Source organism: Camarhynchus parvulus, chromosome 1, assembly GCF_901933205.1.
Source record: "Camarhynchus parvulus chromosome 1, STF_HiC, whole genome shotgun sequence".
NCBI lineage: Eukaryota > Metazoa > Chordata > Aves > Passeriformes > Thraupidae > Camarhynchus > Camarhynchus parvulus.
The window spans coordinates 109,352,352-109,377,448 of record NC_044571.1 but is presented as its reverse complement, the minus strand read 5'-3'; the positions used below and the strand labels follow the sequence as shown (position 1 = coordinate 109,377,448).

General features: G+C 37.1%; 1 protein-coding gene across 3 annotated transcripts in view; it reads right to left on the bottom strand.

Moving 5' to 3' along the window:
• Nucleotides 1-25,097, bottom strand: part of CADM2 (cell adhesion molecule 2) — a 578,457-nt gene that overhangs the window by 60,058 nt on the left and 493,302 nt on the right. For all 3 annotated transcript variants that reach the window (XM_030960443.1, XM_030960463.1, XM_030960451.1), the window contains one exon: nt 8,435-8,613. In XM_030960443.1, coding sequence (XP_030816303.1) covers nt 8,435-8,613 — 179 coding nt within the window. The remainder of the gene's footprint in view (nt 1-8,434; nt 8,614-25,097) is intronic.

Here is a 25,097-nt window from a genome sequence, read left to right as displayed (position 1 = left end):
TACCAGAGGAGGGAAAACAAAGGGTCCTGACTGAAAACTCTTGGGGTGTCTGTCACAAATGACATATCAGCTTACACCACACATCTGGACACCTCTTCCCAAGCACCTGTTGGGAAAGTTCCTTCACATGGGGTTAGAACTTTCTCAGCGCTCGTGAGGGAACCACAGCCTGGTGAAAGAAGTCAGGACATTTTGGGACATCCTCATATGGTAGATTCCAAGTTTCATCAGCTTTGGTAGTAATAGTTTTTTTGCCTTTTTTTTGTCTCCTTGAACATGAGGATGGTTTTGAGATACACCCTTACTGTCCTCCTGGTTATTTTTGCTGTCTGCTCCCCTTTCTGTGGGAATCATAGAGAAAGATTGATGCCACAAGCTTTTGTGAAAGCTGCCAAAACACTCTGGAATCTCTGAGACAAAGCAAAGTGATTCATGTTAAGGCATAACTAGTCAGAGTTAGATCCAATGCAGAAAGTCTGTGATAGGATTCAGCAATAAAAAAAGTGAGTTTAATTACAAAGCTAAGAGAATTTTATTATATTGCATCAAGAATTCAAGCAGTGAGAGCTAGAAAAAAAAATTGTGATTGCAGCATAGAGGAGGGGCTAAAGACACCTTAGGTCCCAGCACATATTTAGATTGAACCTATGCTGTGAAGAGTGATGTGAGGAAGATTTTTGAGTTTGAGGGTTTAGGGATATTTCAAATTCTCATCAGTTTCAATACTGAAAGAATTAAATACTGAAACCAAGTGGAGAAATACCTTGCTTGCTCTAAGAAAAATGTTAATTGATGTAAGAAACATTTTATTTATTTTTTTTAATATAGCATAGAAATGCAGGCTAAGATAAACTCCAGAAAAATTCACCAAACAATTAATAAATAAAAATTAAGTATAAAAAATAAAATAGTAAGTACTAATAATTATTAATATAAAGTTATGGGTGTTAGAAATATGAATGGTTTGAGATAAGCTAACTTCTTCTATCTAAGCCTCCATGCTCATCTTCATATGTGATCAAGAAGGCTCAGATATGAAAGTTCCCAAAACTCACTAAGAGAAATGCATATTTGCAGAAGCTTTTCCCTACCCCCTCAGCCTCCAAGGCATTTCCATCTATCTCCAAGAGGATTCACAATCTCAGTTGGAGAAAAGCACAGTTCTGATGTATCACCTGGTATGACCAGTGTAAGCAATATCACTTAGATCATGTTCTATTTTCTTTCCTGGATGGAGTGAACACTGAGGAACCTATTCTCAAAGGAAAGGTAAGTAATGGAAGCACCATGTGAGAAAGACAAGGACAGGACACCCTCATCTGCATTCCACCACCTCATGGTGCAGGAAAGGCTTCAATTTAGAAAAAATCACTAAGTCACTTCGATATTGTCTTTATGGTTTGAGTTTCCTGAATAATAAATGGTCTAGATGAAAAAAGATAATTAGCAACTGTTAGATTATAACTTTATCATCAGTCTCAAGCGATATCATTGAGTTAATATTTTCTTCATTAATATTGCATATGATGTTCATAGACATCATAATTTTACAAGCTGGCATCTCAAAGAAAAAAAAGGGTAAATTGAAGTAAAGTTCAGTAAAGTTGGAGGTATAAGCAATAGCAAAGGGTGAAAAATTAGAGAGCAATCTTTGCCACTACAGCAAATCAGTGATAATAAACTCAACAGTACTGAATGTCAGTTAAAACAGTCAAAAGAGCAAGAGTGACATATTTGGTATATCCGCACAATCTTTTCCTTTCCAGAAATTCCATTAGAACTATCATATCACATTTCATGTGCACAGAGAAAATCAAACATTTTCAAGAGTTATGTCTTATTAAAGTATTATCCAAAACCATTTAGATCACATACAATATGTATTCAAATAGGAAGGACCTTTACATATTAGAATATATTGTTAAAGGTTATATTGCTACATTGTATACATTGTTATTATTCCATTGTGAAAGGGCTTGGGGAGAGTTTTCCTGCTGCTGAAGTACTCTGCATTCAATTTCAATGATTAATCCAATATGAAATTAAAAAAAAATCTCATATGTGTTATAAAAAATCACTTCATTTTAAAAGTTTTCTTTAATGAGAAACAGTATTTTAATGTAAAAATCTAGAAGTGCCAAACATATTCCTCAAAACTATTAGTGTGGTTTGGAATGTTATTTTCTTGACCTTTCCAAAATACTTTTAAGCTTATCTGGAAAAGAAATTTGTATCTTATTTTTCTAAAGTCACCATAAATGAAGAAAGATCAGTTCATACAGCTCAACCATACACCCCACTATTCAAGTATTTATCAACAAAAAGCAATTTCAAAGTAGCTGCCTTGAGAGTGTTCAGGGATAATAGCTGGACAATTCATCCATAAAATTAAGCCAACAACTCCACCACAAGTTTCTCCACAGACTTCTCATACCTGAAAATGTCAACTATACACTATTCTTCTTCAGCCCAATAACAAAAGCTCAATTGCACAATTTCTTAATTCACCTGACTGCAGGAAATTCATCTGCATTGTGCTTTAAAGTCTGGACCACCTCTTCTAGCCCAATCAAAAGTCAGCTGGAGAAGTCAGCTTTAATGTTGTGGTAATGATTTAATGCCTTAATGTCATTTACAACATTAATGTAAAATTAGAGTATTTCACCACAATTTGAAGGGCTAAGCTTTGAAGAAGACAGTTTGGGGAAAGGGAGGGTTTTGAGACTGAACAAGCACTCAGGAGCATGCTTTTATTTATTTATTTTCCAACTGAAAGCCCAGGCTCCTTTTTTCTGCAAGTTATCTTCTGCACTTTTAAATTTATTTTTAGTTCATATAAAATGGGAATAGTAAAAACTTTTCACCTTTGTGTTAAGGACTCAGTACTGAGACTTCTTTCTTTTAATACAAACAAAGATACCAAAAAAGAAGAATCTCAAAACTAAAAGGCACACATAGTCACATACAGTGAATTTCTAATTAAGTCCTAAGAAGTCTTCTGAGTCTCATATTCTTGATATGCCTGATTGCTGTAAGGGCAATGTTGGGGTTATTCACCAAATCCCCCCATAATTTCAGCTATAAGTGTTATTATTGTTACATCACACCATGGCTCTGCTCAATTCTCTTTTTGTGAAGCCCAAGCTTTGTTCACATAAAGGCAAAATGTTCCCATAGGCAAAGAAAGCCTGAGGTGTGTGCGTGTAAATGAGGCACTTCAAGCCAGAAAACTTTAAAGGAGGAAACTTTAAAAAAAGTCAAGTCACCTCAACTTGTAGGACCTTTACACCAAAACACAGAGCAGCCAAGATTACTAATGAGTGTGCTGCTTCACAAGGATGCTGCTTCTTTTCCTTCCCAAAAATTTTATGTGGCTTTTGTTACACGTTTATAAAGGTTTATAAAGTGTCCAAAAACACTGTGCAAGATTTACCAGAGGTCTGTAGTGAAAATATTTGCAAACTGAAAGATCTATTGCCTATTCATTAAGCTTAATTTTGAAAGAAAGCAGGATATATCCTCACCTCCTCAGGTTTTTTCAATTTTCTGCTCTATTCAGTTTCTACCTTTACAGAGAGACATGCACAAGTGAGTTCAAGAAATAAAGGAAAGAGAAGGCCCCCTGTGAGGACATCAAAACAGAAATGAAATAGAATAATAAACCTGATTGCTGGAAAATGAACTGAAAAAGACAAAATAATCTATAACAGATAGAGGTAGAAGAGTTTGTTTAATTTCATGTGTATTGGATTCCACAGAGTTTGCACCAATTAAAAACAAAAAAATTAAAAACAATCCAAACTTATACAGATGTACAAGCGCATGGTGCTGGAATTATTGTTGGGCACAGAAGGTGAATACCTATAAATATATTTAGAGGTAGGATTTAATAAACTAAGGTGTCTGGTGCAGATTTGGCATAGTGATGTTCCAGATATGGAGAACAGTCAGTCACAGAGATTTAGAACTAGACCAAATATGAAGAAAAAGGGGAGGAAAAAAAAAGACCATGAAAGAAGGAGAATGGATACATGGGAGAGAATTGCATGAATTGCAGTTTAAGATCACAATTAATGAGAAGTAGAGATCAATGTGGAAATACTTGAGAATCTATTAAAGGGAAGTAGCAAATATAATTTTAAATCCAAACTTCCAGCACAAACAGCAATAGAGGCCAAATAATTTGTAAGGTTGGAAAGAGAAGAGATCAAGCACCAGGCTTAAACAAACAAAAGAGGATACTTTTCCCTCAAAGCACATAACTAAATTCAGAATCTTGTTGCCACAGGTTGCTGTGGAAGCTAAGATGACAATGTTTTGAAATGGGACTGGACAAGCAGGTGGACTATAAATAATGCTGTAGTTAGGAAAGGTGCAGTGGGACTCCTGGTCTTACACATTGTAGGAGATCTAATGAGGTTGCAACTTCAGTTGCTTTTATTTGCAAAATATTGCTTGCCCAAGAAAAAAATATAAAACTGAGAGGCTGAAGACAAAGGAATATGTCATGCCACTTTTTATTCCTCAGAGATCCTAAGCTGCTGGCTCAAATGCTTTCCTAGTTAAAATTTGGGCAATAACTCCCTTGACCATCCACAGCTGCTGATTCGTGTTCATTTCCACACTGCTCTTCCATATAATTGCTGCACAACACATTATAGCTCTGAATATTTCAATTACTTTAATGTCTGGCTGTAGATTGGCATATCAGGATATTTCACCAAGGTGCTCTGTTTCAAATAGGGCTGCAAATGACCAACTGCTGCTGTTTGCATAAGGAGGTTTCTCCATGATGTGGACTTCTGTCACTCACTCTAAGGCAGTGCTGAACTGAGTCTTTGGCAGTGGCACCCAGAGGTGCTGAACTATTCCTCCAAACACAGCAGCTGTGTTCTCAGGTTGATTATGATGGAGCACCTCCTTCCTCCACTCCAGCTAAATCACTGCAGTTATTACTGGAGCTCTGCAAGCAGAGTCTATGTTTTTGAGTTGAGCAACACGAGTTTGACAGTTTGCTCTGTTTGCTGGTGATTAATGACTAGTATTTGGACAAAGGTAAACAAAAATTCTTAATAAATTGGAAGAGAGTGAAAATTGCCTGGGGCCCATTACCAAAGAAGGGGTGTAATATATCCAGCCAGAATGTGCACTTCTAAAGCACTAAGCTTGCCAATTAGAATACAGAAATGACAACAGCTACAGGCATTAAAGCTTCTGCCTTTGTTACTGCATGAAACAAATGCTTGAGCAAACGACATGTCTTGCCTTTGTGCTTCTGCCTATAAACTCTGACTTTGTACCCACCTTTCTGCTTCACAGAGTACTTTTTGACATTTATTATTAACAATAAATGTTAAGAAAAAGGAAATTAGCAGTCACATTGATTCGGCAAAGCAGCATGAGCATATTTAATAGCCCAAGCCTTTAACCTTATTCAAATAGATTCAATTTCTCTGAAGTCTGGTTTCTTTAATTATACAAAAAAAAATTCTAAAAATAATTTTTATGTTGTCAGATACTAATTTTATTGGACAGATTTCCATTCATCTGCTCACAGCAATATTTATTTTCTCTTCCATCAGTTAACATCAAAACAGTATTACCTCATCATCACCACTCACAGTGGAAAAAATACTACTCTTCTGTATAATTTTGTGTTTAGATCAGTCCAGTTAAAGGCATGAGACACTCTTTGCTTGGTATGTATATTAATATGTATAAATACTTTGCTTACACTTAATATCTAATTAAGATAAACTATATTTTCCATTTTTGGTCAATGTTCTCTCTACTCTAAAGCTGCCTAAACCTTCTCTGAGTTAGAAAGATAACTTAAAGAATCAAGAGAATTAGTAGATTATCACTGAAAGGAGGATTTCTTAGGGGGAGACAAAAATAAAAGAGAGAAGCCAGATGAAGCTCTTGCACCATTAACACACAGAAAGAGATAAATATCTGTTTAAGTGGAAAAAAAGGAATAAAATGTATGGAAATCACAGTACATATAAGAAAAGGAAAGCTGTGAATCATGTTGCCCTTCCCTGCCTCTGCAGAGGATACCTTCCACTGATGTCCCCTGCTTCCTCACACAAGCTCCCGTGGGAAATCTGGCATGTACCTTGTGTTAGAAACCTGATATTTTAAGGTAAGAAGTCATATGATTAATGAGCTCTAACAAAGGAGCAGGACAAAAAAATTACGTCAACACGTTAAGCACAGGGGAAGGGATGAGAAATCAAAGGATGCTTCCAGATATATTTAGGAAGATAAAAAATACATCCTCTATTAAATAGAAGGATGCATCTCAGAAAATGATAAAAAGTAGGTTTTCTAGCCCCCAGAGAGAGAGAGGAAAAATATTGTATAATTTTAGGAGGATTATGGCTCACTAGAGACATTCATGAATGTAATGAGCTAAAGAAGGGGTAAGGCTGCTTAAATTTATCTATACAACGGACTGTGCTACTCTTGATAAAATAATTGTGTCAGTCTCCTTTTTGCTTAAAATTAACCTCACAACTCTGAACCCCAGTAAGTTGTTAAGTACTAAACATCATCTCATGCTCTGTCACAGAACTCTGATTGTTTCAGAAAGCTGGGACGCACCTGACATTTACCTTCTCTAGTTCCAGTGCTGGAATTGCAGAAATGCAATTAGGAAAACTCAGGTACTCATAACAGAAAAGGTCAGCAATGAGCAAGTTAAACCTGATAACATGCCTAATGTGCTGCCAAACATAACAAAATGCCTCCCTGATAATGAATGATTTTACAGACTGCCAAGAAGTTGATGCAAGATAATCAGATCGCCAGGGGACACACCACAGTGCAAGACTGGGAACGATGAAATATTCTTTGATAGAGTTCTATTGGAGAGTCACTGCTGATGGAAAAAGATCCCCCATTATAAAAAGCCATATTTTCAGAAATAATGACATAAATAAATTGGGCAGAAAACACAAACGACAGAAGTTTCAACACATGGTAAGTGCAGAAGCCGTTACCTCATCAAAGGCAGAGTACTTTGTGCCTGCAGCCAACAACCACCATACCACTGCCTCTGGGATGCAAAAGACATTTTTTCTTTTCCTCTTCTTGTAGCAGACAATGTAAATAGAGGTTAGAGGGTTTAGTTTTTCTGTTTGTCTTTAACACAGAAATACTCACGCAGCAGTACAGGCTCTGTGTTCCTCACCCAAAGATCTCCTCCTTTTTTGTGTCACTAATCCTACATAAACTAATGGTGAACTTTAAGAAAAATGAAAAGTAACCTAAGTGTTTCTTTTGATAAATGATGTTTCATCAACAGTGCCAATAAATATCTCATTACTGAAAGCAGCACTTACTAGAAGTTTTATGCCAAATACCTAGAGGAGGGTAAATCTGTAGTGAAAAATGTTTCTGATACCTTAAAACCACCAAGAAAATGTATTCTTGTTGTAACTGAGTTCATCATGAGCAAATAAAATCTACATAATTCTCTTGTCTATTTAAAGACTAAAATTTGCATTTGATTTTTTCATTTTGTCATAGCTATAAGAAATTGCATTAAAAAAAAGAAGGAAAAAAGTACCATCATGAACTAAAGTGGAGGTTCTGCCTCTATATTCTCTAATATTAAAATTCAAAATATGGAAATGGCAACCTTCCAGGAATTACCTGTGATAAGAGAACATTGTGTTTTGAGGCTCCTAGATCTGAATTGCCAGACTGTATTAAAGGCAAAAGCTAATTTTATATTATAGTTTCCCCTACAGCTGAGTTATATCAATCTATTTCATGATCATGGAATCCTTTCAAGGAAGGCAGTTTTTTCACATGACACATACTGTTTATTAAGGGAAAAAAACCCAAATCAATTGTAATTTAATGTGAACTTTGCTATTCTTCCATTTTATTGGAAGTAGTATAATGCATTTAGGACATTACACACTTTTGAGGTCTGACTGTAATGATGGGCCTGGTGACATCAGCTAAGTTGTATGAGCCGAATTTTCTCAGTAGTAGGATCTAACTTGTGTGAAGTATCCGATGTCCTGTCTTTGGTGGTCTATAAGAAGCTAAGCAGAAAACCTCAAGCATACATCTGTCTCTTATTTCTCTTCATATAACCTTTTGTAACCAGCTTTATCTGAGCTGGGCCTGAGGCAAGTATTTATGAAACAGTACCCACACACTGCAAAACATTTTTACAGGTGCTTACTTAGCAAAAAGTTCACAGCAGAAGTGAATACATTTGTTTAAACTGTAAGAAGAGAGGCACGCCAATAAAAGAAAGACAACACATTCTCCACAGCTAGACCATAGCATCAATAAAAGTGCAATTACACATCCAATTTTTCTTGCTATTCTTTCCATCATGACCATAAGAACCTGATTGTATCAGCTGGAAATGTTAAATATGCATGGAATGCACCAAGGAGAGCACACTCACCATGTACTATCAGGACATATTCTGTGCTGTTCCGGCCAATGGGATTTTTTGCTTCACATCGATATGTGCCATTGTCTGTTTTGTTTAGGAAGCTGATGCTTAGAACTCTGCCATTGACAACCATTCTCTCTGGATCTGGTAGTTCTCCACCATCCTTTGTCCACAGTACTGGTTCTGGCCTGTTGGATCAAAGTGTGGCATTTATTTAGACACATGAAACACATACATGCAACATGTACATCAGAAATAACACCATCAGCAACTCATAAATAGTCACCTACCACCCCAAGAATATTTGAATTACTGGATCTAATGAACTGTCATTGTTACAACCTTACCATCCTGGATGTGAACTGCTAAAGAAAGTGAAAGAACAAGCAGAGAAATAAGAAAGAAGATCAATAAAAAAGGAAGCAGAATGGTACTGCAACAGGCTAAGATCTGTCCTAAATAAAAAAATAGTTCTTATGAGGTTTCAGGGCCCACAGGTGCTTGGCAAGGTAAGTGCAAATAGGATGATGTGGGTGTAAGTGGTTTGAAAATGGATTCTTAAATTACTTAGGCCATTCATATCACGAGTGAACTTGAATGCACTGAGTGGTTTTCCTGAACCAGGTGTATCCATCCCAAAGCAGCACGTTACACACAACCTAAACTTGTTTCTCTTGCTGCATTGTGTCACAGTCCATCCCCTTTTCCCACCTTTTCTACATCCTTCCCTTAAATAATTCCTTGTTTCACGTCACAAGCAATGTAAGATTTAACTTGACATCCTGGATTTTCTCCTCTTCCTCTTTTGCCTGATGCACTGACATCAAACAGACCAAAGGCAATGCCCTGGTGGTGGTAACCCCCCAGGCAAGGTAAGGGCACCACAAAGAAAGGAACTGGCAGTCCTGAAAGTTCACATACACCTTCCCTCAGGCAAGGCACACCTAACTCCTTCCTAGAGACTCTCAAGAAGCTCCACAGCCCATGAGATCTGCTTAGCAGCCAGCAGGATGTATTTATTACAGGCACACAGCCTCTACTTGCATGCAACAAGGTATATTTCCAAATTTACATGAGGGAAATCACCAAGAAGACAGGACTGTAACTGGGAATGAAAGGTTGGTTTACTGAATCTTGTCTATGTAAGGAGCAGACAGAGCATCTCAGGCCCTTTTACACCAGTCACTTTAGCAGGATATTCACAGCCTGGGTGTTCAATGCTACCTTGCTTGTAGCTTGGTGCAGCATAAGCCACATATAAATCTCTATCCAAACATGTCAGTTGTGTGACTCAGTAATAAAGCAAAATATAATACACTGTGTTTACAAAATTAGCAGTTGCCAGGTTAGTACCTAGTAGCACTCCAGAAACACTTAATTTCACTAATTTGAAGCAGGTGTTTAAGGCCTATTACATATAATAAGTGCTAAGAAGAAGAATGAAGCCTAAATACTTAAGGAGAAACGTTTAGCCAAAGTGTGGCCTCATAAAAAGAAAAATAGTTCTAATGGCTGTAATGACATGATTTTGAGTTAGGCAACTCATGTAAATGGAATTTTTTCTGAAATGCACTTCTATAAAATTCAAAGTAGTCTTTAAAGAAAAATATTTATTCTGAAATATAATAAATTTACACAGATTTTAGTAATATTTTGGATGACACCCTGTTAAAGTGTTGTTGAACTTAGTACTTAGACTGGCTACACTCCCAATTTTTCATTTTTTTCCAGAAAATCATATGCTCAGAGAATGAAAGCATGGATTAAGAGCTGATAGTGTGATGGGCCTTATTTACGCCTTACCATAAATATGTCTTAATCCTCTTCCAAAGCTCATTTTTATGAACTGGTATCCACACACACGTGGTACACAATGTACGCACTTTCTTCCTGTTTAATGCAAGCAGGGAATCCACATGTCTGTGCTGGTGTAGAAACATTGCCCTGCAGAGTTCCCAGCATTAAGGTGTGATTTGCTGTGATATTTTAAGGTGGATTTGTTCAATTTTCCGGCCAACTCCGCATTGTTTCCCATTTACCAGCTTACTGTGGCTCTGCAATCCCAGGAGTGGGGACTCTGAAACACTTCTGCTACAATGTGCACTATTACCTGCATAAATGGCGTGTTAAAGCAACTTCTGTGCAGCTGTAATTTATGGAACTTAGGTTTTAAATTGAAACTAGATGGCATATCCTAGGGGAAAACCTATAGGATAACAAATAAGTATGAAATGGAGGCATAGATATAAATTATTCAAGGAGATCTGTCACATAATAATACACCAACTCTAGTCTTATACTGAGCACTTAGCTGTGGTTGCAAAATGATGTGTGGCAGAAAAGCCAGGACTTAGAGAGAGGCAGATCTGCATTCTCTGGGTGTTGGGGAAGCTGCTAATCCAGAGTGAATATTCAGCCATCCTGTGCTGTATTTGTGGCAGCAGCAGAGCAAATCCTGGGCAGCAGGCCCAGAGCCAACACATCCTGGTGGCCGGGCACAGCGCTCCCTCCACCTCACCACTGCCTAAAGCAGCAATTCTGTCACACCACACCACAGAATTAAATTCTGCCTGCACTGCTGGGAAGCTTTGAGACACTTGGTCTACACAATTCACTGGTTAGGCAGAAGTGAGCTAAGAACATGAGACGTGCCTGTGCAGCCAGGCCACCACGCTGCCGTGGTCAGCAGCAGCAGGATGGCTGTTTCAGGGAAGCATGGGAGTACATCCATTTTCTGCTGTCCATTCCTCCTGCACTCTGCCAGCAACAGCAATCATCCTGCCAGGGGTGCTGCAGGCCACATCTTTTGCTCTCTTTTGTATCCACTTGTTATTTAGACCTGTGCCTATGAATGCCTCTAGTATCTTGTGGAATCTGCTTATGATGTCCATCAACTATACCTCTTGTAGCAACTAATTCTGGAAGTTTCCTACCTGCTATGCAAAATGATATTTACTGTTATCTGTCCTTCACTGATCTCCTAGAAGTGGCAATGAATATTGCAGGACATGGTAAGCAGCACTCCCTTCCTATTATAACCTTGTTGTAAGCTAAGACAGCCTACAAACAGCAAGCTTGTCTCTCCCCTATTTTCTATGTTAGAATTTGATACCTTCTGAGATTATCAGCTGGGAAAAAAACTACACCAAAAAAAAAAAAAAAAGGGAAAGGAATCTTAACTTTAGAGCATATTGGGTATTCTTTCATAATTGCCTTAGTACCTTCATTGTCCAAAGCTGAAACCCTGAAACAGCTTTCCTTCACTGTCCCAAGGCACAGAAAAGTGTGAATTCCCCACAGTTTATCCTACTGAAACCTGCCCACATCTGCAGACCCAGACAGAGTTTCTTCTCTTACCCAACATTTTGAAAGGGGTGCTTAAGTTTGACATGCTAAAACACCTGGCAAACATGTACACTTCTAATATTGCACATTTTTCTCTATTGCATACGTCCCCTAACATTGCAGAATTTAAGCTTTTTTTAAATACTAATGAGTCGTCACAACACTGTCAATTCCTATTTGAACTGGAACAAACAGGAATGTTCGTACAAACAGTACCTTCCATTTGTGCATTCAGTGAAAGCCTTAGAAAAAAGGAACTGGTTTTTAGTACAGAAATCTGGATTTGTTAACTGTCTTCATGTTGGCCTCAAAACCTGACACAGAACCAACAATATTGGGTATTCTTTTCCAATCAGAATGAAATGGGATTGAAATGAAGATGTAAAACACTGGTGTGAAGTTGCACAATGATCCATGTTTTATATTGTGGTACTTTCCTTACAAGTAACTGAACAAAGAAATGGTAAATACAGCAAAACTATTTTCTGGCCTTGAGAGTAGGAAATCTTTTCTTTCAAAACAAGTCAGAGGGAAAGGTAGGGACAAACTGAAATGTGTTGGAAAAAAAATAAATTAAAAATCACACTCTTGATTTGAAAAGAACACCTAGGCACTGCTTTATCTTTTAAAGAAGTGTTTACATAATATGAAAGTCAACAATTATATTTGTCTTCATTAATTTTTTTTTTTTAGCGGAGGTGTTTGAAATTACAGAGGAGTATTTTAAGAAAAGATTGGCAATTTTCTGTCCCTCTCTCCACCCTTAACCCAAGGCCAGTGATGTTTGAGTGCTTTCTTCTAATCCTCCTCTCTAGTGGTATCTTTATATATAACTATAACAGTGAACTTACCATCCATTTTAAAATTATACATATATTTATATGTTTTCTATCTATACATATCATCTATATGTTTCCTTTTTGAACAAAGTGAATTTAGGCAATGCAATCCATTTTTACTTGAATCTTCTTGTCTCTATGCATTTTTGTTGCCCTTTTTTAATTTTTGTGCACAGAAAGGTCATGTACAAAGTGTTCTTCACTGACTACTTAATAAACAACACTTGGACAACTTACTGACCCATTATAATAGCACAGAATAACCTTTTCATTTCCATAAGATCACACTCACACACAAAAAAACCCTGACCAACCAAAAGAACAAAAAAAACCCTAAAGCCACCTTTTTACATGTCCAGTCTCACTGGGGATATTATCATTCAACTGGGTATCTAGGCATCTTGTCAAAATTTTGTAGCCAATGTGGGTAAAAATAAAGATAGAAGAAGAAGAATTTGAGGAACGCTAACAAGATAAAAATACATTCATAATTTTGAGTAGGACCCTTTCCAACAATACCTTTTAGTTCTTCAAACAGGGGTACACTTGTATTTACTGAAGTCTATAAAAAAACCCAAAATCTAGTGCCTATGCTCAAATGAGTAGTGGAGAAGGTATCACAAGATTTATCAGAGTGTTTCTTGGTTGAAAACCTGGTGCAATGTTAAAAGTCCTCTAAGGCAATGATTGCTTCATTAATTTGAAACTTATAGTTCTTTTGTATTAAGAAATTGGATTTTTTAGCTTTGTCAGTTAATCACCCACTTGAAAGTCTAAACCCTGGGGGAACCTCTTGTTTATATAAAGTCTCAGTCTGAGAAGTCATATTGGGATGAGCTGGTTTGGGAGCATTACATCTATCAAAAACATCAATATCCACAGTCTCTAGCCTTTCATAAAAGGCTTGGATAGATGGATTTTATTTTATGAGGTATGAACTCTCTGTGATTTTCTAGTTCTGCAAGACCTGAGTAACCTTCACAAAGTGTTTTTCTCAGCAGTAGAATTAGTAAAGAATATCCAAAGTACCTTGCATAAAGTTCCCTTATTTTTTTTCAGAAAGAAGCTTTGAACATCTGAATTGACTATTATTATATTTGCCTCTACTTTTCTCTTTTAAGCATTCTCAGCAGACATAATGTAGCCTAAAAATATTTATAATGTCCTATAGTAATGCTTTCTAAATGGTCAAGAATTTAATTACCAAAATGTGTTAAAAAATGAGGTGTCAACTAAATATAGATTTCAACTTTTTATATCATAGAAAATTGACAGAAATTTACATCTATAAAGACAACAGGAACAACAAGCAGCATTGAAGTCAGCTGCAATGTATTATGTGAAAAAGGTGCTTAATAATAAACATAAAGAGGTAAACAAATCTCAAATGGGGCTAATATTCATTATTTATAGGGAAAGAGAGAGAACACTAAAAAATAGAAAAAAAAGAAAAATATAGCAGAAGAGGAAAGTAAGCAGTCAAACAAAGAAACTAAACCAGCTAAAGCCCAAATACTTTTCATTCCTTACCTTTTGTCCAAGACAGATAAAGCCTTTGCTTTGTTCATCACAACTTTACTTAGGTGACAGACCTCCCTGCCTGGATCTTGCTTTGGATAAATCAGGCAGTCCTCTCACCCTTGCTGGATTACAGGTGCTAACCATGCTGATATGACAGACTAAATTTGCAGCTGAAACTCCTTATCCCTCAGCAGACTGTGACAGCAACTGATTAAAGTGCATCACGAATCTTTTCAAAGCAAAGATATTTATTCTTCTACCCAAAGATACAAAGTATATCATGTCAGAGGGTAAAAGAGTAATTTTTCATATTCATATTTCCTCCTATCTACACTCAAATATTTCCTTGCTATTGGTATTAAGGTTCCTTTTAGGTCTAAAACCTTTGCCTGTGGGAAGTTGACTGCTCTGTTTCTGCATTAATTCTCCTTCTTTTTTGTGTTTCCTCTCATCAGGCTGATAATCCATTTCCTTTTATTCTTTAGTACCCTTAGAGTCTAGGGCACCCTTTGACCTAAGGCTTTCCACCTCTAACACAACTGTGCAATGCTGCTGCTCTCTGTCTGGAGAGATTTTCCCAACTGATCATCAAGCCATTATAATTGTAACTTTTTGAAGCTACCTAACTCCAGTTTTTCCCTTTGTGCACATCATGTACCCCCTCCCCAAAAAAACCTCCATGTCCTTTGTTAGTCATTTTCAAGAAGGCAAGGCAATATCAGATCAATATTCTGAAAAGTGCCTAATCCACATATATATGTGTAGCTTCTTACCTAATTCCAGTATTATTCACAATCTTCTCAGAGAAGTATAAAAACCCTGCTGTGAATAACATTTTGGGGAATGGCTTTCTCATAGTCATGAGACAGATCAACAAGAAAACTTATGTGAAATCAGAAGACAACTTATCGGTGAATTGCCCCAGAAATATCCTTTGAATTCTACTATTGTAAGCAGCAGGGAGGCTAGAAATGGACAAAGATTGTCTAAAAAGAAAAAAAAAAACAGCAACAAAAGCAAACCAAACAAAAGTTTGTGAAGGAGATGCCATAGGAAGGAGTTGCCATCCTGTAACCTGTCCTTCTGGCATTTCAGACAAATCTCTCCCACATTTGCCATGCACTGCACCTGCTGTCAAACTTCTCGTCTCATTTCATCCCCCCTCCATTTTATTTATTTTTTTTATTTCTCTGATCTGATCAACTTCCCAAACAGCAAATTGGGCATTTCTGCTCTTTTATTACTTCTCTAGACATTTCTGCACCAGGCAAGCAGTTGTATCCATGAAAGGGAACATTTGCTAAACTAATTAATTTATGCCTCCCATCACTTAAGAATCTAGAAGCAAAAATTGGAGGAGGAAGAGGTTGCCATATTTCCAGATTTCAAGGCCAGGCCACCACTTAGGAGGAAACAAAACTGAAGAATACTGTTAGACTTATGTATACCATAAAGAAGATGGGTAATCCTCTTTTAAATGCACCATCAGGTCAGGGAATAGGCACTGACTTTTTTTTTTTTTTTTTTTTTTTTTTTTTCTTTTTTTTTTCCCCACAATAAATCTGAAATAACCGTGGGCATTTCAATGCATTTTTAGTAGTTCAAATCAAAATGCCAAGTATTTTGGAACATTTTCAGTAGGCAGCTAATAACCACACTTTTTCTAATATGTATTTTAAAGTTTGAGGCTCAAAACATCTTAAGTTCAGAGGAAACACTATAACCTCTACAGTTTGTGAACAGCTTTAATAAGATGTCTGCTTTAAAACCTTGTCTTTAAAAAACAATGGTATGTATGGCTGTACTGTTCATTTTATGTCACCAGTTTATAAATAATTTATATTCCTTTTAAATTTTAACCGGGAAAAAAGAAAAGTCCTCCACAGAAGTATAACATGTCTTTCAAAAAGATTCCTGAGGCTAAAAAGGCAGAAGGAAAGGTGCAAGCCAGTGCAGCAGCAGGAAAGATAAAAAATAAAAAAATTTTTAAAAAACCCAAAAACAAAAGCAAAAACCAAGCAAAAAAAAACCCCAAACCACATTAAACAATCTTATGTCATAAATCCTGTCTCACTTGCTGGGGAGCAGAGGCCTTTCAGAAGTGATGGCTACTGTGAGCTAACTGGCAATAGCTCAAGGACAAAGCAGCAGGCAACACTTCACAGGAAACATCTGTAGGTTGGCCTGCACTCGGCCACAGATTAGATAAGGTGTTTTCCAATTCCTATAAAGCAGCAAGGATGCTGTTTTTGTATCAGAATTCTTGTACTGAAGGCTGATAGGGGTGTACTGCACAATGCTGCACCTGTTCAGAGGGATGCACAATGCATTATCTGCCATGCAGTCCTTCAGCAGCTCTCACAGACAATGGATAAGACCATAAGACACCTAATGACATATCAGTAATTAAAGAAAAGTGACAGCCTTGTTTTCAGGAGACTGAGCAATAAAGCACTGGGGATAGAGACCTCTAGAAGGTGCCTCTCCTTTATTGCTGCAGTAGGGGAAGGCAGCAGCAGCAGAACTGTGAAGCTGCTCCCTCATCCAGAGAATGGAAATCCAGCAGAGCCAAGTTCCAAACTGATGGCCAGGCAATCTCAGACCGGAAAAGAAGCAAGGTCCACTCACAGGAAAACAATGATGCCTTGAAAGCTTCTTTAAAATTCTGGAGCTGAAAGTAGTTTGGATCAGCACTGGAGCACATCGATAATACACGCCCTTCCCCTGTTCTGCCTGGGATTGGTGCCATATATTGATGTGCAAATTACAAAGACAAATCCCTTTCAGTCTCATAAGCTAAGACCTACACTCTGTCAGATAAGAGCACGGAAGGGAAGAGAGGAGAAACTATATACAGATAAGTGAATATTGAAGAATAATTGTCAAACCTTCCTTAAATATTTTACCGCTGTTCCTAAAGGCTTTTTCTTTCCTGTCAGAGTACAGCCAAAATGATAAATGGCATGTAACAATTTTATTCACATGAAAAATTGCTGATTAAATATTGAAATCTCAATAGCCTGGTTTCACTATAATTCTAGTTCTATATGTTTCTAATTATGTAGTCAGTATTCAAACAGCTAAATCTTTGGAATTCCTATGCTGCTGTTTACACCTTGTTGATTCCTTCTTAACCTTTTAGAGCTATTGAAGAATTAGTAGATTATTCTTTTTCATCAGTTGCAAGTAAAGCATGACTATAGGAACAAAGGATGATGGAAACTGCCATGGATTAAATGAACAGTATCTGGAAAAAAATGTATTTCAAAGACATGCAAATGTCAGCAGTACTAAGATAATATGGTGCTCAAGTGGATGCATCAGAATGGCTGCTGAAAATTACTGGGATTAACCAGGAACTATGTTCTTAATGTTAATGAAGTACTGCTGGGGATAGGAATGCTGCAGCAAAGCATAATGATAGGATGTGCACACCTTAGTTACTATGCATGTCATAGAACAGAGGAAAATAACATCTTCTCATCTGGCACATCTTCAGACCTGTTTCTAACACCATGTCTCCTCACAGCAGTTTACAAGCATGCTGCATCCCCAGCCAGGGGAGCAAGCACTGAGGAAAACAGTGATTTATCAGAAATAAAAGAGAAAAAAATAGAAGAAAGAGCTTCAGCGCCACTGATTTTAAATGCCTAAAAATTTTCATGTTACAGGATTAAGGTACATTTTTTAAGATAGCCTGGTTTACATAGGTTATGCTGAAGTGCCACATAGAGATAATGGTTGGGACTGCAAAAAACAAGGATCAGGCAGTAACTGCTGTCACACCACATTTTCAGGTCCTTTTTCATTATGTCTGTTGTCATATCCTCAATGCCAGCTGAGGTATGAAGGGTATAGAATGGAATTAACGAGCAAATATTATTATGAGGGGTTTTTTTCCCCCTTTGACAAATCCTGATTTTCAACTGCTTAGATATTGCAGGCTGCCACACTGATGGATGTTCACAGGCCTAATTTGCACTGTTTTGAATTTGCCTTCACCATGTCCCAACATTCACAAGAAACTTTGTCTCTGTTATTACAATAAGCTGAGAAATCCCATCTAAGAAACGCCAGCTGCGTTTTCTGAGTTAAGGTCAAATGCTTGCTGGCACGAGAATCAAAGAGGAAAATGAAGAGTGGCTGATTCATTTCCGCTTTTTCCATTAAGTAAACAGTTGAAAAATCTCATTCACAGTTATTTGCTTGTCCAAATACTACTTGTTTGAAATAATTTGCTGTTGATGTAAGAGACAGTCAAAGGGAAGCCTCATTAAACTAAAATTCCTTCCTGCACTTGAGGTGCAGTGACAACACCCAGAGAGCTGATAAAAGCACCAGTGCTGCGTCTTGGATGACAAGCAAGGACTTCAGAACCAATCCTCATTAACCAAGGTATGCACTTCTTGACTTTCAATGAATGTAAGAACATTGTGAAGTTTGGGAGATGAAGCAAAATATCTTCTTTTCACCAGATAAGAAACCATTAGTAACTAGCCACAGCAATGACATTTCTAAGATCTTCTATCGAGTTATGTCCTCTCAGCAAGTAAATATTTGTTGCTATATACAACAGTTTATAGGAGCACCATAGGAATGAAAATACACCATCAAATTTTTGTACCTCAGTTATTTTTTCACCATTGTCAAAAAAAGCTGATGTTGAAGCACATTGTATTGAACCGTAACGAATAATAAAATGTTTTATGCTTTCAAGATCATATAACAATATCCTAACAATAATATACTGTGAACTCACTAGTATTTGTATTTCAGAGCTAAGTTCTATACCGTGGTTTGTGTCAATTTCTTGTGCATTTAAAAATAACTTCTGAAATTGTAATACAATAAAGAGGAAAAGAGACAAACATTATTAGAGAAGTTTGTTTTCTTTTCCCAAATGTGTTATTATCTCCAGACAGAGGGGAGTGCTTTAGTTCACACAAACTTCTCTCACACAGAAAATTATTCATTAGTACCTTCATGGTAATAATTTTAGCACTGTAAAGGAGATATCCTCAAGCTCTCCATGGGCTCTAGCTCCATTAGCATCTAGTCCCAGCAAGCCACAGCAGCCTATGTTCAGTGCTTAGCAGAGAAGGAGCAGCTGTACTGAGTCAGACAAAAAGTTCAGCTAGCCCAGTCCCTTATCTCCAACACCAGGGATAAGCAGATGTCTAGGGAACAGGCCAAGCACAGATCTCAGGCATTTCTGATACCAAGCACAGTTTAAAAATACTCTGTAAACCTTAAGGACTTGCCTTTTCATGAACTTAGGCAGTTTTCCCTTGAATTACTGAAAATTTTCACCATCTGTCATATCCATCGACAACAAATTCCCAAAGTTTACCAGTCATTTTATGAAAAATTATGTCCTTGCTTGGCAACAAAGCTGTTTCTTATTAGTTTGACTCACTCTTAAACATTGCTATTTGTAGAGAGAATGAACTAGCAGTCCTTAACAACTACCTCTGTACCATTTACAATTTTGAAAACATCTGCAATGTTTCCTTTCTATATAAAACAGGCCCCCACAAGGTGTATTTATTTGTTCTTCAAGGGTCGTTTAAAAATGTTTATGAAATAGACTTTTCTCTCTGCAAAAGGAATTAAAACCCCATGAAACATTTTTGTTGGTTTTTTTGTTTGTTTTTTTTTTTTAAATTCAGTCTGCTAATTCTAGTCCTTTTATAAATTTTAGTATTTGAGAAGATGTCAGTTCTACAGATTCTGGGATCTCTCCTGAAGCCCTGTTGTCCTGACCTAGCCAGGTGGTGTTAAGCATTAAGTTTCCAGTCAGAGTTCATAATTCATCAATCTCATCCTTGAATTCCCTTTGAATGCTGGGGTAAAACCTTCTGGTCCTGCTGACTTCCTACTGCTCATTTTGCCTGTTTGTTCCACAACCACCTCCACAGCCCATTTAAATCTTGCTGGTGAGCACCTGAGAAAAGAGGGAATCAGTCTTTAATGTACCCAGTTTTCTCTGCCACAGAAAACATGGATGTAGCAAATCCATCTGGCTTCTCTGTAAACCTTGATTCTCAGTTAAAAATGTACTGACAGACTTTCCATTATTTAATAAAAAAAAAAGAAAACCCTTTATTTTCAAGTTTCTTTTCTAGCTATTCCTTTAATATTCCTGCTTTTTTGGTGGTTTGGCTTACTGAATTTTTATATTTAATCTGCAAAGATCTAAGAATCTTCTCTTCCCTTTGGAAAACAATTTCAGCTTTTCAAATTACAGTTTTTGCCCTTATTATTACTTTGATTTCTCTTCTGTTTAGCCTCACCAACTTCTTTTTCTCAAGGGATTCTGCTAGGTGATATGTATTGACCCTGTGGTTCGAAACTCTTTTTTTATTTTTCTAACATAGTCCTAAGGCTGCCTAGAAAGATTTATTTCTCTTAGTTGCCCCTTATAACTCCTTTTTAACAAGATTCTTCATTATTATGTAGTTCCCTTTTTTGATGTTGATTACTATATAATTGCCCGGATTTTTTTTGCCTCTAGATGCAAACAGCAAATAAATATTTTAAAGCACTAGCTGAATGAAGATGATGGTGAGAGCTCCCTCAGTCTGTGTCACCCTTTGGAAAATTCTAGAAATTGTGCGTACGAGGTAGAAAGGTAGGTTAGGGATATTTGAGAGCAATAGAAAGTAAAATCCAAACAACCAACCAACCAAATCCAACAAAAGATCATCATCAAAAAGCAATATTAAGTAGAAACACTGATCTGTCTCCCACTTACTTCCCTCCTACTGCAGGGTATCACAGTCTCTCCCACCAGCACTTCCCAACCCTTGGTAAACCTTTGCAATTCCATCTTAAAAGTGACCAAACCAGTGTTCCTAAGCAGGAATAAATAAAGCAATGGGAAGAGGTGATCCAGGTGCAGGACCAGGGATTGTCCTGCAGCCCCTGGAGGAAAATACTCTGGAGCAGCATTTTCCTGTGCAAGACTACAAATTTCTGACTCAGTCTTTCCTCAGCCCTTAAATAATAATAATTAAATAAGTTTTGGAAACAGTTTACCATGGTGCGTAGAACAGTATGGATGTGGAAATTTTTAACCAGCCAAACTCAGGTCTGAGAAATCTCCAAGATCTTCCTTGCAATGCAAAGACTAGCTCAGCCAAACAATGAATAGTTTGTTACATTAATAATAAATTAAGCCAATCTATTACTTCTCTTACCTGTTTACTGTCATGCCAGTCAGAACCACAAACACTTTTATCTTGTCATCTCCATTTTTTCTGAGGCTCTGCTCATCAAAGAGCAGTGTTAAGCTCCTCTAGAAGGATGGTGCTTTATCCTGCTGGCTTACACCACATACATGTTCTCAAGGTATTCTGCTGTTGTAAATGTGGGGTAAAAATGTAGATATTCAATGAGCAGGTGCTCCCTGTGACATTGGGTGGTTCCACATAACATCTGCTACACAAATTCCTGAATTGTGAAACATAATCAGTATAACCAGCATGACTTACACTGACAAAGTTATACTAATGTGTCTGTCTTCTACTGCTAGTGGTTGATTCAAAAACTCTATAATTTTATGTGTTACTGTAGCTAAACACTTGTCTACAGAATCTAAGTATCTAAAAGGCCAAATGTGATGTCCTTTCCCAAAACTTCTTTCTCATGTTTCAACTTGCAGTCTAGTACTTAGAATTACCTGCTCTGTATTTCAATTTTATCTATTATTCTATCCCGCAGGCCTTTTTTATTTTAGCATGTGTTTCCACCTGAGAGCAAGGAAAAGAATTATTTCAAAAGCCATACACATGCAGAATGGATTTAACGAGCACTAAAAATGCTGCGTGCAGTTGTTTTTCATACTGTACTTTCTGCACTTTTATGGGTAAACACTGCAAAAAAGGGATGCTTAAAAAAGAGGAAAAGCAATTATTGAATTGAGCCTATTAAGCAATGTGATCATTTTACAGAACACTAAAGGGGTAGTTCTTAAGCACTGCAGGAGGCTTTATTGTAAAGTGTAATTTTCAGACAGCCACTAATGCTCCCACCTGCTCCTCTTTGTGTCACACTTTTTATAACACCAATTTCCCTGCTCTCTGCAAAATACTGGGGAAAAGAAAAATTACAAAAAAAGTGTAGAATGTCCCAGCTGTGAGAAGAAGGTACAAGCTCCCAGAAGGACAGGATGTTTAATACAAAATGAAATTTAATCTATTGAATATACATACTGTATCTCAGCAAAAATGTTACCTGCTTCATAATATGTTATCTACTACATCACAGCATAATTCTACAGTGGAGGTGCAATATCAATGAAATATTGGTGTAGAAAGCCTCAAGCAGAATATTCACACAATCCTTTAAAATAACTGCCTTTACCTTCAAAGACAAACTACCTATGTGGAAAGTTTCACCAAGCAGATTTTTTTCCTACAATTCATATTATATTCTTCACAAGATTTTAGGACATTTTACTGAAAATGAGCACTCATTAAATATAATGTATAATAGATGTGCACTAAATCAAGGCAGGAGATATTAGCATGAACTCCTTCAAAAGGACAATAATTCAAAAATTGGTCAACATTTCTCTGTGGTTAACAATAACCACAGGAAACAGAGTGATTAACCTCAGCTGACATGGGATGTATCACATCAGATCAAATTAACAGGAGGCTGCGTTTGAGTTAACAAACTCAAACAAAAGTCCCTTTTGGAGAAATAGAAGCTCACACTTCTCCAAACAGAAAAAGCATACAGACAGCCTAAATGGGATAAAGATACAGAGATGAAAAAGCTATGTTAAAAAAAAAATAAGACAAAGTAAGAACATTTCAAGAAACTATAACAAGAGCAAAGAGACAGGCAAGACAGAGATACCAGTGGTATTTGCAGAAGACAGGCTCTAACTGCTGAACAAGCCAAATTCAAAGGAAGACAACTTGGAATGGACAGAGAGCAAGACAAAAGACAGGACTAGGAGAGCCTGAGCTATCCTGAGAGCTGTTGCCAGTGACAAGGAACACAGGGCTGAGAACTGTGAGGAGGGTTTCTTACCCTTCTCCAAGTCTATTTCCACAGATAAAATACCCTGTCCTTTACATGCAGGCATTCATTCAAGCATGTATTTACAGAACCTTGCCCAAAGCTGTGTGTGAAATGTGTCCCTGGAAACTTCACTGGAAACTCAGAGCATTCAGAAGGCATAAATCAGATAAAGATATTTCAGCTAATGCTAGTTCTGAGATCAAGGCAGAGAACATCAGGGAGGTTCCTGGTTAGTTAAATGCATAGCAGCTTTGCTCAAAACCATCCACATTTCTGCTAAGACAAAGGGCTAAACATAAAACAGTGAAACTCCAGTACCTAATACCTAAATTCCCCCCTCCTTTTCTTTTTTCCACTTACTTGATTTCACTTGTAGATGGTCCTTCCAGAGAAACCAGAAACTCTTACAATTCAGGATTTCTTATGTACAAATGTGTGTGAAGGTTAAGGGAGAAATACTTTGATACCACATTTATGTTTTACAAGAGTAATATTTCATCGTGGGTATGGACAAATCTAGCCAGTTTTCCAAATCATTAATATTTATTGATACTGCCTGAACTTCCAGTTTGAGCTGTGGATTCATTCTGCACAGAGATTTATAAACACAGAAACATGGATGATTTTCCAGATTCATTATGATAATTCATATAGGCAGAATTGATACCAGCATTCCTTTCTAGGCTGCTAGGTACTCATGGCACAAACCCAGAGAGCAGTGAATAAACTCTATGCAGAAAATGAGATTATTTCTTACAGAACCTCCATCTCACCTTCCAGAGAGGCCAGGAAGTGCATCATATCAAAGCAGGACAGAAAAAACTGTCCATGGACAAAAGGCTGGTCATTGGACTAATGACTCAGAGGCTAAACCTGCCATTAGGATGCAGTTTCAAAGCAATATTGGCAAACTGCTCATACCAAAACATTAATGGCTGGATGTCAAGTGGGATTCCACAATTTTCTGCCCCAGATTCTGATTTCACTCTCAAGCACAGGTTTGTAGGCGTGATAAGAACTCACTGTTACAACTCAAACCAAGGATAAGCTATCTTCTGAGTGGGATGCTGTGTCACTCCAAAACAGTCTTGGGAAAATAGGGACTGTGATCAATGTTACACATGAAATATGCACCATCTATTTGTCAATTTTGAACTTAGGACTTTTTGCTGCTTCAGTTCCCAGCTGTAAATTTGAGGCAAGTGAATAATCTAATCATGCAAAGGTGTGGTAAAAAATAAACATTTAAATATTTGCTAAGTTCTTAGACACTATGGAAAATTAAAAAAAAACCAAAACCAAGGAAGGAACTCTAATTCTCTCTTCTGAGAGTATATACATTAAATAAGACATACAGGTCATTCATAGCTACCATTCATAAATACTGTTTCACTGAAGGAGTCAAGAATCCTCTTCAAAGGAAGAGGATCTTACCACAGTTTTCAGGAAGAAAATCATTATCATGTTTGATTTTAGTTGTGCTTTTCTCTATAACTTTCATGAGCTCACAAATAATGTTATTCTAATGAAGGATACCTATGTGAGTTTTCTGAAATAATACAAAGAAAATCAGGAAATTCAATGTGTCCCTCCTAGTATTTCTCAAAATCCCTTCCTCAGGTTCAGATGTCTTTCCACTTCGAATTAGTTTGAACTAAGGCAAGTATTCAGAGAAAGGAAGAGACTTTATCCTCTTTTCTTTACAATGCCTTTCATCCTTAAGCCTGTGACAAAATGATTCATGAGATAAATTTTTCTTTATTTTTTTCAACTACCAAATGTGAAAACTCTGCAGAAATGGCAGGATCTGTAGATGAAGAAGACAGTGTATGTTGTCTACTCTGACTCTGGCAAGTCTTTGGTGACTGTCCCCAACGACATTCATTGTACCCAGGCTGGGATGCCACTGTCACCAGGATGTTTGTGCCACTCAA